Source organism: Crinia signifera, chromosome 4 (assembly GCF_055691185.1).
Source record: "Crinia signifera chromosome 4, ASM5569118v1, whole genome shotgun sequence".
NCBI classification, from domain to species: Eukaryota; Metazoa; Chordata; class Amphibia; order Anura; family Myobatrachidae; genus Crinia; species Crinia signifera.
In genome coordinates, this window is record NC_139220.1 from 311,897,582 (window position 1) to 311,917,405 (window position 19,824).

Below are 19,824 nucleotides of genomic sequence, written 5' to 3' on the forward strand. Positions count from 1 at the left end.
GGCCAAAAAATTTCAGCAACGTATCATTTTGGTAACTTCAATTGTTTTTAACCATAACCATTTTTTTTTTCCAAAGTGCAGAACATATTGTAAACTGCAGGTGTCACTGTTGCAAAGTCTTCCAGGCAGCAGTAAAATCTCTCTGTAAAGAGGAATGGAAACAGTGCCACCTGCAGGCTACAATTGGAAAAAACGTTTTCTGCATAGATATTTCATTTTTTTCCTATGCTGAGAAAGAGCTAGAGAGATAACTAACAGTGGTTCAACCTCTTTAAGACATTATTATGGGCCACATGTACTAAGCTTGAAATTTTTTTTAATGAAGAGTGATAACATACCAGCCAATCATTGATAACATACCAGCCAATCAACTGCCATGTCACTGGCTGGGTTTGAAAAATGAATGCTAGGAGCTGATTGGTTGGTGATTTATCAATCTCCATTGTATCAATATCCAAAGCTTAATATATCTCTGCCTATCACTAGCATTGTAAACACCACTAATTCAAGGAATGTGTGGTATTAACCCTTTGACCCTTTCCTGGATTACTGGTGTATAAGTTTACCTTGAGTGGCCACCTCAGGAATTGCTGATTTACTGGAGAGGACATTGGAGAAGATCAAGGGGCCAATTTATCAACGAGTGATAAAACTCATTGTGAATAATAAATAGTTCTCCAGTCAATCCGCTCACAACTGTCCTTTTTTTAAACACATGACAGTTGAGAGCTGAACACATGACATTTGGGAGCTGATTGGCTGAATCGTTAGATATCACATGCAACAGTTTTTATCACTCACAATGAGGTTTATCAGCCGTTGATAAATGAGCACCCAACTGTATTTGTACATAACAGTGATGTTAGGACAGCCTAGAGCAGTGGTAGCCAACTCCAGTCCTCGAGAGCTACCAACAGTTCACATTTTCCAGACAACCTAGCTGCTGCACAGGTGCACTCGCTACTCACTGACACATTTTAAAAGATCCACAGGGGGAGCTAATTACTTCACTTGTGATTCTGTGAGGAGATCTGGAAAACATGCACTGTTGGTAGCTCTCGAGGACTGGAGTTGGCTACCCCAGGCGTAGACACTGGTTATCCCAGTGGTGATTACAGTAGTTCAGTGGTTCTCAAAGTCGGTCCTCAGGACCCCACACAGTTTACGTTTTCCAGGTCACCCGACAGGTGCACTCATTACTCACTGACACATTTGAAAAGAGCCACAGGTGGAGCTTATTATTTCACCTGTGATTCTGTGAGGAGACCTGGAAAACATGCACCGTGTGAGAACCGACTTTGAGAACCTGTGCAGTAGCAGGTGAACTGCATGAAGTTTCTGTCACTCAGTCACTGAATAGTATAAAGGGTAACCCATCTGTAGCGATTCCCTTAATTTTGGCTGTTTAACCCCTACTCTAGTACAGTAGCTGATTAAGTTGACATAAAAACATTTACTGCATAATTACACTGCAATTGAATTATATATAAGAGCCTCTGCACTCAGCAATTCCAGACCCCCAAAGAATGCATTGTTTAGAGCTGGGGTAGCCAACCCTAGTCCTCGAGAGCTACCAACAGTGCATGTTTTGCAGGTCTCCTCACAGAATCACAAGTGAGCTAATTAGCTCCATCTGTGGATCTTTTAAAATGTGTCAGTGATTAATGAGTGCAGCTGTGCAGCAGCTAGGTTGTCTGGAAAATGTGAACTGTTGGTAGCTCTCGAGGGCTAGGGTTGGCTACCACTGGTTTAGAGCAACCCCCCCACACACACACACCCCTCCACTTCCCCTCGCATTAATATATCCATTGTCTTAACATTGGGCCTGGTTCAAAGTTGTATGCAAATTCGATTTTTTTTTAGCAGTTGATGGACTAATGTCTTGAGCTGGTCTTACGACGATCTGCAAACCGTTTGATAGTCAGGGTCCATGTATGGCAGGCGCGTTCAAAATCGCAAGCGCTATGCACTGATTTTCCGTGTGTGTGTGTGTCAGTCACTGACTATGATCCCATTTGCGGTAGAAAGGGGAGCACCCCCATGCGGCGTGAACTTCCGTGGTCCGCAAAAGACGCTGTGGCCTTGTGCGCACAGTATTAGATTGGTGCGGCCGCCGATGCGCGTACGCATTCACATTTGCATACATCCCTGAATCAGGCCCCATATGTTTCCCCTTTACCGTTACTCCTCTGCACCAAAAAGAAAGACACGAAAAATGCTTTTTAATCTCAATGTTTGTTAATAATTCAAACTTAGCGATAATATAAACATTTTTTTTTTAGGATGACGTCGGTACTACGAGGTGTGAAGCGCATAAGCGCGGGGGCGGGTGGGCACTGTTTTCACATTTTACAGGAAGTTCTTTAGGTGTTACAGCAAGTGCGTACACAAGGTGTTAGAACTGTAGGGATTGGTTGCGGGTCAGCAGGAAGTAGATAGAGTTATTGGGCACTGTGTAGCAAAAAAGGGGGAGGGGCCACAGTATTTTTACAGTAAGTGCATATGCAGGCAAATGTTTAGAAGGTATTTACATATAACGTGTGTAAGGCTGCGTGGAAGGATATCGCAGACAAACGAGAATGAACATCACCTTAAGCTGTAAGGAAAATCAAGGAACGCCGGGTCTATTATTGGCTTCCTCGGGGTACGGTCAGCGGATAGCATAGTCTCATGTACCTAGGATGCAGGAGGAGTGTATGGGGATTTAAAGCAGCATTCCTAATGTAGGTAGGGAGCAATAGGACAAAAGAATCACCTACTCTAAGCTCCCGTCACCAGAGACCCCAGTTTTCCCAGTGCTCCTAAATAAGGATTTACTTGCCAAGTTCAAAATGGCCGCTGAAATGGGTGTGGGCAGGAAGGCCAATAGGAAGCTGTGAACTGCATGCAGGTGGCTTTTTAGTGGTCTGTGTGGTCATGCAGCCTCTTAAAAGCAGAGCTGTAGGGAAAATGGTGGTGAAGAGGCCGCTCCTGGGGCTCCGGGGAAGGGGGCAAAGGGCAGGGTGATTTCTTTTAAGGGATATAATAGGTAAGAGTGCACTTTCAGTAGTGTAACCTTGGCCTGATAACAGCTTAGCAAACAAACAAAGAGGAAACAGACAATAAAAAATACCACAATAGCAACGCGTTTCACTCTCTGTCACAGAGATACTGATACTTGCAGTCATCGTGCTGTAGCACTGACAGTAGGCTCCATAACTGCCCCGTGGCAGGATCGGGAGCTCGGTCAGAGTGAGCCTGTCATTCAGTCTGATGACCTCCTTGTCTGCGGCAGTAGTATGCAAATAAGGTGCACCGGTTGCCTGTCCTCTCATGAGATAACTGGGGAAAGTTGTTAGTACATAGACAGAAGGACAGTAAGATCATTAGTGTCATTTTTCATGTACTGGTAGGTATATTGGGGCTGTTTCTGAGTCAGGTTCATCTTCCATTTGGACAATGCTTATCTCCGTCCGTACGTAAGCTGGGAACCAGCATGGAGCCGGCGTATACCCCAAATAACGCCCCCCCACCACCCTTTTAAAAGACCAATCATTTTCGTGCAATCGCATAGTTGCCGCCCAGTTGGCACCCCCAAAAAAGGCATCTATCAGTCAGTTCGTTCTCGCACACCCCGTCCACGTGCCGCCGTGTGGCTTGGTCGCGTGAGCAGGTGGCAAGCACTTTCTAGGGCGCGTGCACTGTTTGCGGATGCCCGCAAGATTCCAGCCACGTCTCCGCTTGCGCCCAAGTCCGACTCAGAAGCAGGCCCATTGTTTATACAAGGCCAAGTTGTGTCAGATTAATTGGCCAGTCTTAGGACCCAACTTCTGCCAAATAGCTTCCCACCTGGTCTAGGCATGATGACCACTATTCCTGATCTGTAGAAGATCCGGAATATTCCGGCGTGTATTGGGACTAATGCCGAATGTGATTCATCAGTTGGGAGGTGGTACTCTAATTACACCACATAAGATCAATTTGGCCACACATGCGATCTCTGGTCAAGTGTCCCCATCTGCCCAAGGGCAAGATGGCGGCTGTCATTGGCAAACAGTGGAGTAAAGAGAATTAGCAATGACAGGAAGACTGAATAATCCGTTCAGTGTACAGAAGTCAATACAGTGGGCGTACTGCCAGGGGAACATTGACTTCCATTCATAGCAGTAAAGTATATGGATTATTTCATGTAAAATCCGTAAGCACGCTCTAGTTCCCCAGTCAGTGGGATCCTGGCAGGATATATTTACTAAGGTGACATTAGTGACATCCAATGGTGACTATATGTATATTCCATAGAATAGTAGCCATACTGTCCCTCTGCCCACGCTCTCTTATGGTATATAGCCTTTAGTGGACATTATAAAATTCTTAATTAAACCTCTTAGTATATTAGAGGGCACCACAAGTGCAAACACAGTGGTGACGCCCATTCTCTGGGATGAACCAATATTTATTTGTCACTTTAGTACAGAGAGCAGTCGCATCTCAGCTGCATTGCTGAGCCTTTGCTGACTCTGTCGGCTGGTATATTGGCTCCGCCCAAAGCGCGGGGCCCACCGATGTGTCTAGTCAAGCAGGCACACCTTAATGTGGGTTTGTGCAGTGCAAATCTTTGCATACCTATTCTTCATATACAGCTAAATATTACACCTAACTATCTGCATATACACTAGAAAATGCTTATGTGTACGTATATATACACAGTACAATACCCTCACCCTCATTCTGTAAAAAGTACAATAAATATATATATATAAATATATTCTGTCACACAAACTCCCTACCCACCCTTATTACTCTTCACACTCCCCGTTTTTGTGGTATATGTGTATGTGTGCATATATATATATATATATATATATATGTTACCAGCCCGTCAAAATGACGGAACGGCATAACAGTAACAGCGCTCTATATATATACACATAGTACACACATACCCGCACACATATAGTGCAATCTTAGCAACAAAGCATGATGGGAAAGGCCTCTTCTCTGTAGTGTGTGTGTGTGTGTGTGTATATAAATATATATGCATGTGCATGTGTCTATATATATATATATATATATATATATATATATATATATATATATATATACCTTTGCACAATAGTGTGTCGCCTAGCAACCTGTAAACCATTGCTGTATATACAGGTTGCTAGACTTGATGTAGGAATTAGTTCTGTTGGGAGTGGGTAGACATACAGTATAGCCGGGGGTAGTAATGATGGAAGGGTGAGGTGTATGAGTGGGCCCAGCTACAGATAGTGGTTAGTACAAGGGCATTGGCTGCCCTCATTGTGCATATGAGGACATGGTCCCTCTATATATCGGCCTCTAGTAGATATTGCTCTGTATAGCCTTTTTCCAGATGCAAACCTAGCGTGGAGGTGCAAAACTCAGCCATGGACCTCCACATATTAGGGGGCAAGAAGAGCTGACATTTTACATCCCCCGGCAGTAAGGGAACATGAGCAGCCAGATGGGAAAGCAATTGCTCTTGGGCCCCTCGCAAACCAGAACCAAAAACATCGATGTTGAGGTAGAAGCAGAGAGGCCCAGCTGGGACAGGAAATGGTGGGGTGCAGAGAGAAGCCACCCGCGGCCGGACTCTATCATCCGTCATCCAGCGAATGGACTTGCGGCGTACCAGGTCATAGTTGTCGGGCATGGCCTGGAACGGTTGCCAGTCCTGGATGAGAGTTTGGTTGGGCAGAAGATCCTTCAGCAGGCCTCCCCGCTCCAGGAACACTCCGTGGACTTCGTCAGGAGACAGGAGGATGGGTGGAGGTGGGCGAGATGGCCCAGGGGGCAGTGAGATGGAAGATAAACGAGAGGAAAGGTCAGGTGCATTAAAACGGACAAGCAGTATGCCCTGTGTAAGGACGGAGGAGAGATGTTGATATGGACAAAGGAGGAAAGGGCAGAAAAAAAGAGAAAAATACTGTTAAACATTTCACTTTTCACATATTTATTACAGTAATTATAAATACGGCGTGTCCTACCCAAACACGACCGCCATCTACTCTCACCCCACCATACCTGCTTTGCAATGACTCTATATTTGTTCAGCTCCTTTGCAGTCAGCTTGTCATCTCTTGTCAACCTCATTACTCCCACACTTGGGTATCGGTGCTTCACCAGTTGGCAACAGAACCTTTGCAGCACTCCAGCAACGCCTCTGCCTCGCTCCCATGGTGCCACACGGAGCCCCTCCAGAAGTGCGGTCTCCCCTCCATCCACCACAAACATAGAGAGGAGGCCAATCTGAGATTGAAGATAAAACATTAGGGGTTCCATGCCCAGAACCTGCCTAGGCTTTCTTGCTCTATCCCTCCAACACAGTATAGTCCACCTCTGACCTACCCAGAGGGGAGGTATCATTTTACTAGGAGCTAGTGACAACACACAGGGGTGCATTTAAAAAAAAAAGGAGGAGGGGTGGGGGGCTTTTTATTGCCCAGAAACCCCATAATCCCTTCTGAAGCAGTAAAAAGCTATAAGGAACCTCACATTAGTGGTGGCATCAACAATTTACAATTAGAATATTCATCTTTGACGTAAATTATTTTTACATTAATTTTGTCTCTAGTGGATTGTTTTGTTTTTTATATATATATATATATATATTTTGACTCAAGTATATTATTTATTTTATTTTATCTGTAGTATTTTTCCATGACTTGAAGGGAAAAAAGAATATTCAGAATTCAGATGTGAAGCATTAAGTGTGCAACTATTAAACATTAAATGGCTGCGAGGGGAGATATCTATTAATTATGAAAAGATATATACATTTGCAAAAGCATTGTATTCATTTGGTTGGGGTGGTCAGAAAGGAGGGATTGATGTAATGGAGCTTGACAATTATGTAGGTTTTTAATTTTGTCATTAATTGACAGCTTAGTTTTTAAATTATTATTATTATTATTATTATTATTAATAATACTATTGTTTTTTTAATTATGATGATGATGATTATGATTATTATTAATAATAGTAATAATAATATTACTACTACTATTACTATTATTATATGATGATGATGATGATGAATTATTATTATTATTATTATTCTATCATTATTATTTTTAATTATTGTAATTATAATTTTATTAGTACTATTATATTATTATTATTTTAATATTTTATCATAATAATTATTTTATTATTGTATTACTTTTTGTGTTATTATTATTATTATTATTATAATTAATATTTTCTTATTACTATTATTATTACTTTTATCATCAATATTTTATTATTATTTTATTATTATTGTGTTGTTATTATTATTACTATTATTATTACTTTTATTATTTTATCATCAATATTTTATTATTCTATTATTATTGTGTTGTTATTATTATTACTATTATTTTATTATTATTATTATTAATATTATTATTAATAACACTTGTTGTTATTATTATTATTATTATTATTATTATTATTATTATTATTATTACTACTACTACTATTCAATTTTTTAACACATTTATTACATTTCCTAAAATTATGATTTTCTATTCTATCAATATCCAAGTTATTATTATATATATTTTTTTGCTTTGTTCCCAAAGCATTTGATCAACCCCAGCAATCCTGCATTTGCCCCTGACAGGGATGTACTGCCACTAATTCCTAGTGAAGCGATAGGCTGTCTTTCTTATATCCATGAATACTTGCACGTCCCCACCACACAAGATGGCTGCTTCCACTATAACGATGACTGCACTTTCAGCTCATTGTATGTTGGTTAACATTGCCGTGCACAGCCTCTGGCGAGCTTTCAAAAATTGTTCTACACATTCCTTTGCCAAATGTTGACCTAGGGAGAAAATTAATTATATTTGTTTAATTTTCTGCGTCGTGACACCATTCTCCTTCTCGGCGAAGAGGGACACATTATACTGGTCACACAGTCTCATTTTCTGTTATTACTGGAGTTTGTAGCAGACGTGCATAGCAGGACCTGAGTTTAATTTGCTCAGGACAGAGCTTACAGAAACACAGCATGATATATGCAAATGCAGGGTCTGTATGGCTAAGTAAGCCCACAGCCCATATTATACTCGCTACCACCCCCATCTTCCCCATCCCCTGGGTGATTATATTGTAGCTCCCAGCATACCCAAACACACTGGTTCCCCACATTTGCATACAGCATGCACTATCCCCAGCATACCAAATGAGACATGTAACCAGTATCTATATTATGTCACCCAACAGTAAATTAAAAGTTGCGTGGTATAGCTGACATACAATGCCTAGGTCGACATTGGCTAAAGGTAAGGTAAAGGTAAAGGTAGGCCAAGCAAAAGGTCAGTATGAATAAAGTTGACACAAGAAAAAATGGACATGTGTTTTTCATGTTTTCGTTGGTGTCTGCGTTGACACCTGAGCATGCGGACACTCAGTAAGTGTACCATGTCCCTTCTCTGTGTCATTTGTACACGTGAATGGTAAAGTATGAAGCTATAAAAAAAAAATTTAAAAATCCCTCAAAAAAGCACGTCAACTTTTTCATATGTTGACCTTTTTGTCACTGTCAATCTGTCGATCTTTTGATATCCACCTATCGACAGCCTACCTAGCTGCCAACCTAGACATTGTCTGTGAGCCATTCAGATACTAATTAAAAATACATGAAGAAAAATTAAATCGAATTTCAACAACAGGTAAAATCATCAGCATAATACAAAACTCAGAGGAGCCGAAATATCTGGAATCTACTTATGAAAGACTCTATAATACAATAATACAATATATCATTATGTCTCTCTCAAGCGATAATTCCATTAGGACAATGCTCAACTGATCTCTTGAGAGGTTAGCAATCAAATCCTGGTAATCTTACAGTGATTAGAATGAGAAGGAGTTAATCCAATAGAGGTTCTGGAAATGTCGGCTACTGTCTGAGCATTAAGGTTAGTGTCCACATTCAGATGCCACACAATGTTCTCACAGGTGAGTCAGAAAGATAATGGTGATGGCCATGCTATGGGTAGATGTCATAGTTTTAAGCTGACCCCAAACATTCCAAACGCATAGCACCATTGTGATATTTGCGTAAAACATATGTAAAAAAAATAATAATTTGGAATTTATATTTATTATAATGTAATGACGTTAAAAAAAATTCGCTCAATGGTTGCTTTGGAAATTACTGTGGGCAGCTTTTGAGTTAGAAGATAGCGAAAGTAATGGGGCTCGAGATAGTTAAGCCAAACTGATCACAGTGCTATGGTTGGGAAGACCATGAAAGACAGAAGAGAAAGCTCAATGGATCATAGAACACAGATGAGAATGTACATCTGCCAATCATTAAATTTCCTTACAACATCTCCTCCCTTCTTGGCTAGAACAACCATCCTGTCCTTCTCGTTGACCCAGCTGTGGTATCGACTTGGAAGGTAGTCCAGCCCTCCGTAGATGCCATGAGACATAGACAAAACCTCTTCAAAATCCTTCTCCGTGGCCAAGACAAATTCTAACTCCCCATTCTGGGGGGCACCAGGTATCGCCTCAAGCTTCATGTGGTGGGGCTACTGGAGCCGTTGAAGACTGGGAGAGAGCAAGATGGAGCCACGGAAGCGAAGATGGAGTTCACGAATATGGGTGAGTCGCAGAATCGGAAGGAACCAGAGGAACTGGAGACACTTGGATAGATGTCACAGGTGATCTATGATAAAAAAAAAGTATCTCAAGATTCAAAGAGAGATGGAGGTGGAGGACAAAGTTTACATCAAATAATGTGTCTACTCCTTATTTATTTTAATAGTCAAAACATTTTTTACTAAAGAGAAACCGAATAGTTAGATAAGAAAATAGTTGGTTTAAACCTCTTGGATGAGACTGGCATGGGCACTGATCATTGTGAGTAGTTTATGATAGAGTAGGGGGCGTACTGTGGTTATGTGCTTACTCAGGGGATGGTTTTCTAGGCCAAAAACTCTCTGCTTCCTGGCCTCTCACCCTCCCTCTCCTTTGGTTGAAGTTCGTGGTCTTGATGTTGACTATTTGCGGTGGGAAAGAACGGCAGGTCACCAGTACCGGCATAAATGTTTTAGTTGAGATTCCCTCCCTTCCTTGACTGGTAGTAGGCTGTACCACCACAACGGAGGACATTATCATCCCCCAAACAGGTGGGTAGTCAAGTTTAGAAGGTGAGTAGTTACCATCCTTTCTTTGCCACCATACTGTACATTCTTAACATCCCAATTAATAATAATTTGTAATTAATGAAATATTTAACAGTCTCTCTGCCAACATCTACATCTTAGTGTCTTTATTTATTTTAGTGTTTAAGTGATCTGCACCAGAGACAGAACTACCATTGGTGCAGCCAGGGGGCGTGGCCAGGCCAACGGGTTGCTGGGTCCTGAGTGGCAGGCGGGTTCATCATCACAGTCATGCACAGAGGGAGAGATAACAGGATGTCTTTCTAACCAGCTGCCGGCTCCCTGCAACTGGGAGGGGGGGGGGGGGGAGTGGGATCCAGGACCAGATAAAAAGTACCTGCTCCCCTCCCCCCCTCTCTACACCATTGGGTGCAGCAGATGTAATCCACCAAGGCAGCTAAGGACCAAGGGGCCCACTGATGCCCCTGTTACCACCTTCCTGTTATACCACCACTATTATTCCCTGTCACACTCTGTCTCCCTCTGCCTCTGACTGTCATCCTCTACCTCTCCCTGTCACCCACTGCCATGTTGTATATTGAGAAGTTGGATTGGGGTGAAGGATGGGGGCCCAATAATATTTGCACCTGGATTTACAACCATCAACTTCCACCACTGGTCTGCACCCATGACACTCCTCATCCGATAGAGGTGAGTGAGTAATTCCTAGTTTAGTAGTTTAGCGGTGGCTTGTGCAGAAGGCGGCTGGCACAAAATTTTGATTCTTTTTGTTTGCTTGCTGCTGCTCCCGTATGCTACATCACATCCCCATTTACCGCTCAAACAGTTCTAAGATTGACGTTGCCACTTATCATGATGTTATCATCTTTACTGATGCAGAACAGAAATCGCTGGCTGAGGAAGCCCGCTAAAAAACTCAGACTTGCCAAACGGATGCCAAACAATGACAGAATGGAGCTGATGCCCAATTTATGGTGACCTCTATATGAATATGCAATAATAAAGATATTATAAAGGTACAATAGTGTCTGTGGCATGATTTTCAGGCTTGCAGAGGGGATAAGTGATGGAGGTAAGTGACAGAAGGAATGAGTGATGGAAAGAGTGAGCGAGAGATGAATGATGGATGAGTGAGTGACAGATGAGTGATGGGTGGAATGACACATGGGATGAAGTAATGAGTGATAGATAAGCGATGGGAGGCGTGAGTGATAGAGGGATGACTGATAGAAGAAGGGGCACAGGGGATAGTGACTGAGATAAGTGATGGAAGGTGTGGCACTGGGGATAAAGGCTGAGATGAGTGATGGAAGGGGTGGCACAGGGGATAGTGACTGAGATGAGTGATGGAAGGGGTGGCGTAGGGGGAAGTGACTGAGATAAGTGATGGAAAAGGGGTCACAGGGGATAGCAACTGAGATGAGTGATGGAAGGGGTGGCACAGGAGATAGTGACTGAGATGAGTGATAGAAGGGGTGGCACCGGGGATAGTGACTGAGATAAGTGATGGAAGGTGAGGCACCGGGGATAATGGCTGAGTTGAATGATGGAAGGATGGGAACAGGGGATAGTGACTGAGATGAGTGATAGAAGGGGTGGCACAGGGGATAATGACTGAGATGAGTGATGGAAGTGGTGGCACAGGGGATAATGAATGAGATGAGTGATGGAAGTGGTGGCACAGGGGATAATGACTGCGATGAGTAATGGAAGGGGTGGCATCAGGGATAATGACTGAGATGAGAATGGAAGGGGTGGCACAGGGGATAATGACTGAGATGAGTCATGGAAGGGGTGGCACAGGGGATAATGACTGAGACGAGTGATGGAAGGGGTGGCACAGGGGATAATTGACATGAGTGATGGAAGGAGTGGCACCGAGGGATAGTGACTGAGATGAGTGATGGAAGGGGTGGCATCAGGGATAATGACTGAGATGAGTGATGGAAGGGGTGGCACAGGGGATAATGACTGAGATGAGTGATGGAAGGGGTGGCATCAGGGATAATGACTGAGATGAGTGATGGAAGGGGTGGCACAGGGGATAATGACTGAGACGGGTGATGGAAGGGGTGGCACAGGGGATAATGACTTAGATGAGTGATGGAAGGTGTGGCACCGGGGATAATGACTGAGATGAGTGATGGAAGGGGTGGCATCAGGGATAATGACTGAGATGAGTGATGGTAGTGGTGGCACAGGAGAAAATGACTGAGACGGGTGATGGAAGGGGTGGCACCGGGGATAATGACTGAGATGACTGATGGAAGGGGTGGCACCAGGGATAATGACTGAGATGACTGATGGAAGGGGTGGCACAGGGGATAATGATTTAGATGAGTGATGGAAGGTGTGGCACCGGGGATAATGACTGAGATGAGTGATGGAAGGGGTGGCATCAGGGATAATGACTGAGATGAGTGATGGAAGGGGTGGCATCAGGGATAATGACTGAGATGAGTGATGGAATGGGTGGCACTGGGGATAATGACTGAGATGAGTGATGGAAGGGGTGGCATCATGAATAATGACTGAGATGAGTGATGGAAGTGGTGGCACAGAGGATAATGGCTGAGATGAGTGATGGAAGGGGTGGCACAGGGGAGTGATGGAAGGGGTGGCACAGGGGATAAAGACTGAGATGAATGATGGAAGGATGGGAACAAGGGATAGTGATAGAGATGAGTGATGGAAGGGGTGGCACAACCAATGACTGAGTTGAGTGATGGAAGTGGTGGCACAGGGGATAATGACTGAGATGAGTGATGGAAGTGGTGGCACAGGGGATAATGACTGAGATGAGTTAAGGAAGTGGTGGCGCAGGGGATAATGACTGCGATAAGTAATGGAAGGGGTGGCATCAGGGATAATGACTGAGATGAGAGATGGAAGGGGTGGCACAGGGGATAATGACTGAGACGGGTGATGGAAGGGGTGGCACCGGGGATAATTAAATGAGATGAGTGATGGAAGGGGTGGCATCAGGGATAATGACTGAGATGAGTGATGGAAAGGGTGGTACTGGGGGATAGTCACTGAGATGAGTGATGGAAAGGGTGGTACTGGGGGATAGTCACTGAGATAAGTGATGGAAGGGGTTGGACTGGGGGATAGTGACTGAGATGAGTGATGGAAGGGGTGGCACCAGGGATAATGACTGAGATGAGTGACACAGAATAAGTGGCATTGGAGGAATTAATGGCATACAGTACAGGCCACTATGAGGAACAGCTGTAGACGGCGAGTGCATTAGAATTACAGCAGGAATGGAAAAGACAGTTAGTATGAGAATTCACAGAAATAGATTCCTACAGGATAGCTCTCACCCCAGAGGAGCAGCTGCACATATCACTGTATAAACTCTATATATAGCTTCACCTAAAGTGATGAATAAATAAGCTTGTACAGTAGATAACGGCGTCACCGCTCTGTAACCTAGATATCACATCTCACCCTGCGACTGCGCCTCCCGTACCAGCAGACACTGAAAACCAATTAGGGAATCGTGACCGAGGTCTGCAGAAGAAGGCAGACACCTCACTGAATAATGCAGGGAAGGGAACATTCAGTGCTGGCATGTGTGCCAAGAACCACAGGGACACTTGTGAACATTGAAAAATACTCAGTTGCAGTGAAAATGCTCCGTCCTCATCATTTTTGTGCCACAATGCGCATGATTTCACCTTCAGCATTTGGGGTTATATTGTCCAGATGGTGGCAGGTGGGGGCACGCAGATCCGGGAATGTAGCGCAGGCTGCAATAATGTACCAGATTGTGATACTAAATTTAACTTGGGATTTTGATTATTAGGACACAACTCTCATATCTAAAACAAAATCCATTTACAGTAAATACCACTCAAAAACCAATGTTCAGTATCATTAACACTAAGAAATAAATGTTTAAATATAACATTCAAGGGATGCAATGTAAAAAAATCATACCCTGCTCCTCCTGTGGTCTTTCCACCTGCTTCCATAACGTGAATATCTGTGGTGCACTCTGATTGGTGGATAGCTCCAGCCATGCACCAATCAGTATGCTAAAAGCCATTCTCTGTCTGGCTGCAGACTGGGAGGCGTGGAGAGAATGCTGCACTCTGATTGGTGGATAGCTCCAGCTATCCACATCAGCATGCTGATAGCCATTCACTCATGCCTGGGATAGGCTTATTGATATCCTTACAAAAAAATAAGGATCAAATATGGTTTGAGGTAACATGTTTAAAAAAGGGGCGGACTAGATGGGCCAAGTGGTTCTGATCTGCCGTCAAATTCTATGTTTCTATGTCTGGTTGCAGGCTGAGAGACAGGTAGAGAATGGAGAACCCTGATTGGTGGATGCTCTCGTAGAGTGGGTAAAAACAGTATGATCTGCAGACACCCAATAAACTAAAACAGCCTCTTTATATATACACCTCTATTCTACGTGTCACTCTCTAGAACCAAATACTAGGAACATTGCAGGAGCCAGCTGACACTAGCCAGATCCAACCAGCTCATTCTATCAAAGGTCTGTGCCACCATCTTAATGCACTAAGTAACAAGTTTCTATGTGTAAACTGGGCAATTTTACAATAAAAAGGCAATTAAGGAATCTTGGTAAAAAAGCTACACAGTATGTCTGATATCCCTGGAGTCTGTGGCTTCCTGCTGCCCCCATTCCCCTCCTCACATCATGTCACTGTCCCTGTCACATACATCCCTGTCCTCACTGACACATCACTCATCTCCTGATATACTCTGTGCTGCTGGGCACCCTGCTCCTCCCACTATATAACTCTCAGTCTGTGGCTTCCTGCTGCCTCCATTCCCCTCCTCACATCATGTCACTGCCCCTGTCACATGCAGCCCTGTCCTCACTGACACATCACTCATCTCCTGATATACTCTGTGCTGCTGGAGGACCCAGCTCCTCCCACTATATAACTCTCAGTCTGTGGCTTCCTGCTGACCCCATTCCCCTCCTCACATCATGTCAATGCCCCTGTCACATGCAGCCCTGTCCTCACAGATACATCACTCATCTCCTGATATACTCTGTGCTGCTGGGGGACCCAGCTCCTCCCACTATATAACTCTCAGTCTGTGGCTACCTGCTGACCCCATTCCCCTCCTCACATCTTGTCAATGCCCCTGTCACATACAACCCTGTACTCACTGACACATCACTCATCTCCTGATATACTCTGTGCTGCTGGGGGGACCCTGCTCCTCCCACTATATAACTCTCAGTCTGTGGCTTCCTGCTGACCCCATTCCCCTCCTCACATCTTGTCAATGCCCCTGTTACATACAACCCTGTACTCACTGACACATCACTCATCTCCTGATATACTCTGTGCTGCTGGGGACCCTGCTCCTCCCACTATATAACTCAGTCTGTGGCTTCCTGCTGCTTCCATTCCCCTCCTCACATCATGTCACTGCCCCTGTCACATGCAGCCCTGTCCTCACTGACACATCACTCATCTCCTGATATACTCTGTGCTGCTGGGGACCCTGCTCCTCCCACTATATAACTCTCAGTCTGTGGCTTCCTGCTGCCCCCATTCCCCTCCTCACATCATGTCACTGCAGCCCTGTCCTCACTGACACATCACTCATCTCCTGATATACTCTGTGCTGCTAGGGACCCTGCACCACCCACTATATAACTCTCAGTCTGTGGCTTCCTGCTGCCCCCATTCCCCTCCTCACATCATGTCACTGTCACATGCAGCCCTGTCCCCACTGACACATCACTCATCTCCTGATATACTCTGTGCTGCTGGGGACCCTGCTCCTCCCACTATATAACTCTCAGTCTGTGGCTTCCTGCTGCATCCATTCCCCTCCTCACATCATGCCACTGCCCCTGTCACATGCAGCCCAGTCCTCACTGACACATCACTCATCTTCTGATGACAAAGATGACTGCTTTGTAGTGGGTGGAGTCAGGAATGGGTGGTAACTGACGGAATCCCCTAATGGCCAGGTCCCGTGAGACCAGAATCCGCTATATGTGCAACCGAAGTGCATTGCCAGAGTGAGGGCAGACGTCCGGTCACAGAGACTATATATATACATATATATATAAATACAAAGGTCGGTCGGCACTCTGGATGTCGGCTGCGAGGGACCGTGTTGCCTTCCCAATGCAAGTTAGGTACAAAGATGAAGAAAGAACGGGCGGCACTCACGGGTTTAAATCCAAAAAGCAAACTTTAGTGCAGGTGTCACATAAACCGAGGTTTCGAGGCTTCTATGCCTCTTTTTCAAGGTGTGAACTTTTTGTTCACACCTTGAAAAAGAGGCATAGAAGCCTCGACACCTGCACTAAAGTTTGCTTTTTGGATTTAAACCCGTGAGTGCCGTCCGTTCTTTCTTCATCTTTTTATATATATATATATATATATATTTATATATATATTTATATATATATATATATATACAATCATTAGCAAGGTCCGCTATAGGAACAGGACTCTCTGTAACCAGGAGAGGGGCCTGGACCAATTACTAGCTTTCCTGACTACAGTATATCATCATTTTTAGATATAATTATGTATTTTTGTATTTTAGTAAAATGTTATTGATTTTTATATACATGTTTGATGACAAAAAAAATAAATACAGTGGCACTGTTTTTCATGCTTATCTACATCTCCTAATATACTCTGAGCTGCTGGGGACCCTGCACCTCCCACTATATAACTCTCAGTCTGTGGCTTCCTGCTGCCTCCATTCCCCTTCTCACATCATGTCACTGCCCCTGTCACATGCAGCCCTGTCCTCACTGACACATCCCTCATCTCCTGATATACTCTGTGCTGCATAGTGTGAGGATGCTGTATGTGTGGTGTGTGTGTGATATCATGTCTGGGACCATAAATCAAGGCCTTTTTATATTTCTATGGTTAGAAAAGATGCCCCCCCCCCCCCCAATGTGTGACCCCCACCACCCGTGTATCTCCTTGAAATGATCTTGCCGCAAATTGTGATGCAGAACCAGAAGCAGCAATGTGCATAATTCTAGCAGGGACCACCCCCACTCCCGCAGACCCCACCATCTTCCCCTCCTTAAGCATTTGGGCACTGCCAACCTCCCCCCCCCAAACTGACGCAGTTGCATGCATACTGAATCAGCATATAGAGCATGCATGGGATTCTTGCATCTCTTGAATGATAATGGAGTCTATGTACTGAGCACTGGAGGGAGATAAAGTAGATTGAGATAAAATACCAGTCAACCAGCACCTAACCCTCAATTCTCAAACACAGACTGTATCGTGGCAGTTAGGAGCTGACATTCCCTAAATCCACTTGATCTCTCTCTCCGAGCCCCCCTATGCCTCTAATGGAGTCATGTGGCCCTTGGTGATTAAGGGGCCTATTTACTAAGCCGTGAATAGAGATAACGTGGAGAGCGATAAAGCACCGGCTCCTAAATGTTTTAAAAATGACAGTTAAGAGCTGGTTGGCAGGTAGTTTATCTCTCCAGGTTTATTACATAGACCCCATGGTACGAGTCATCACCCAGTTACCCTAATATACAGACACCTATTGTTTGCAGCACAGGGGGGGAGGGGGTGAAGGGACAGACTAAGGACACTAGGGCAGTAGCCACAATGCACAGTAGCAGTTCCATCAGCTAGGGATCGTCCATCAGCTAGGGATCTGCACAGGGGAGGAAGGGGGGGGGACACAGGACACATCTATGGCTGCCTCAGTGCTACGCTCCATTATACTGACAGGTGTCCATATAAAGCAACAGCGTCTCATCCATCAGTTATACCATATCTGTTACAGCATGCACATGTACAGCATCCAGTCTCCTAATACAAAGGCACCGAGCTCTCACCCCCTCTAATACACAGACCTCCCCCTAATACACAGGCATCAGGGCACAGATGTACAACGGGCATCTCAGCACTCACGGTGTGTAGGACCAAGGAGAGTTACCGGCGTTTCGGAGCTGCAGCTGTCCCTGGTATTCCTCCTATGTCCTTCTCTCTCTCTCTCTCTCTCTCTGTGCATCAGTCTGCCTATATCATCCTGCTGTGCCCTCCCCAATCAGAAATCCCTTTTCGGCTCCCCTCCCCCCCCCCCTCCTGTATGGAAGAAAGAACAGCAGACCCCCCCTCCTTTCTCGCTCAGTCCCCCCACCCTCCTCCATCTCTCTCTCCCTCCATCCCTCCCACATCCAGTGATTTTTGCCAGCTTCCAGAGAGGATGCCTGATAGGGACGGGCATACAGATGGCACATGGGAAGAGGGAGAGATGCTCGGCTGTGAAGGGAGGACTGAGAAATGGGCAAGGGGAAGAAGAGGTGCATTCATCTGGCACTTGTCCCCCAGGGTGATGGGATGTGATGCTCCCACGGCCCCCTCTGCCAGCGGACAATTGAGAGGATGTCTGTACCAGGCAAAGCAGGGAGGGGGGGGGGGGGGGGGTAGAAAGACTGTTCTGTCTGTCCTTCAACAAGGTGCCCACTCAGTGAATTGCAACTGTGGAGAGGGGTACGGGTCATAGCTCGACTGTATGATGGTCGACATACATTAGTGGACACATGAAACAGGTCGACAATGGGAAGGTTGACAGTCAATCGGTCAAAATGAGTTTTTCACGTTTTTTGTCCCGAATTTCGACATGGGCACCGTATCAGTGTATCGCTGCGCTCGCCGTGCTTCTGTGCGGTGCCTCGCCACAGTGGATGGGGTAGCGCATGAAATACCGCCTGTCGGCACTGACCCCTCTACCCCTCTCCGCTTTCTCATTGCCCCCCTCCATGGAGGGATGTATAGATATTAATGGGTGCCCAGCCCACATACGTTCAAAATGAGTCAACTCCAGTCCAAATGTAATCTGATTGTGTTCACTGGAGGGATAATTGTAGGTTAAGTGCCTGCGACGCTATATACTGTAGATGCTGCTATATATAGTTTGCCAGCTGTGTAGCATGCCATTGCCTAGCAATATTCCAGGGTTCAGATACCAGAGATTTAGGGATAGGGTGACAGGCCTAACGGTGCCCATTCATAAGTGCGATTTGGGCCATTTTCACCCGATTACGATGCCTGTTGTTAACCTGATTCTGTTCCGATACACGGTCCCCCACACACATCGGATCAGAACTGGAGATCACAAGGGCTATGCAAAAGGAGACTGCGTACCGTGTATCTTATATGAAGCTGCATGGGGAGTTCAAGGGAGATGGTAGGTGACTTCTCCGTGGGGTTAGTGTATGGGGGCCTTTAGGGTAAGGGTTCAATTCAGGCAAAATTCATTCTAACCTTCTCTTGTTTTCCAGCTCTTCCAACAGACTCAGGAGGTGGCTGCCTGGTGTCATTTAAATCCGTCCAGTGGAAGGACCCATTTTGGGTTCCTGGGACCCCCACAGGGTCGGGATTGGGGGTCTTAGTGGCAGTGAACCTAATCTGGACCCAATCAAGCCACCTGGCATTGTCCGACTGCATACACACAGACAAATAACAGACAGATATGTAACAGATGTAGAATGCATGTGGTCTATAAGGTACAGAATGTCCAGGTTGACACCAAAAGGTCGACACTGGAAAAAACGTGCAGTATGAAAACGTCAATGTGAGTTTTTTCACTTGCTTGTGTCAAAGTCGACACCTGAACAAATAAAGAGTTAAAAAAATGAACAAAATAAATCCTAGAATAATAATAGTCAACCTTTTCACGTGTCAAC

General features: G+C 44.8%; 1 protein-coding gene across 2 annotated transcripts; it reads right to left on the bottom strand.

Moving 5' to 3' along the window:
* Positions 1-76: 76 nt before the first annotated feature.
* Positions 77-18,198, bottom strand: NAT16 (N-acetyltransferase 16 (putative)). 2 transcript variants are annotated; one of them, XM_083185463.1, is made up of 4 exons: positions 18,072-18,198; positions 9,324-9,667; positions 6,025-6,249; positions 77-5,857 (listed from the first exon to the last, which is right to left on the bottom strand). In XM_083185463.1, the coding sequence occupies exons 2-4, from the start codon at positions 9,519-9,521 to the stop codon at positions 5,306-5,308; spliced, it is 975 nt and encodes a 324-aa protein (XP_083041589.1). In that variant the 5' UTR covers positions 9,522-9,667; positions 18,072-18,198; the 3' UTR covers positions 77-5,305. The 2 variants fall into 2 exon arrangements, with proteins under 2 accessions (XP_083041589.1, XP_083041588.1); XM_083185462.1 differs by having other exon boundaries at positions 18,047-18,193.
* Between the last annotated feature and the right edge of the window lie 1,626 nt (positions 18,199-19,824).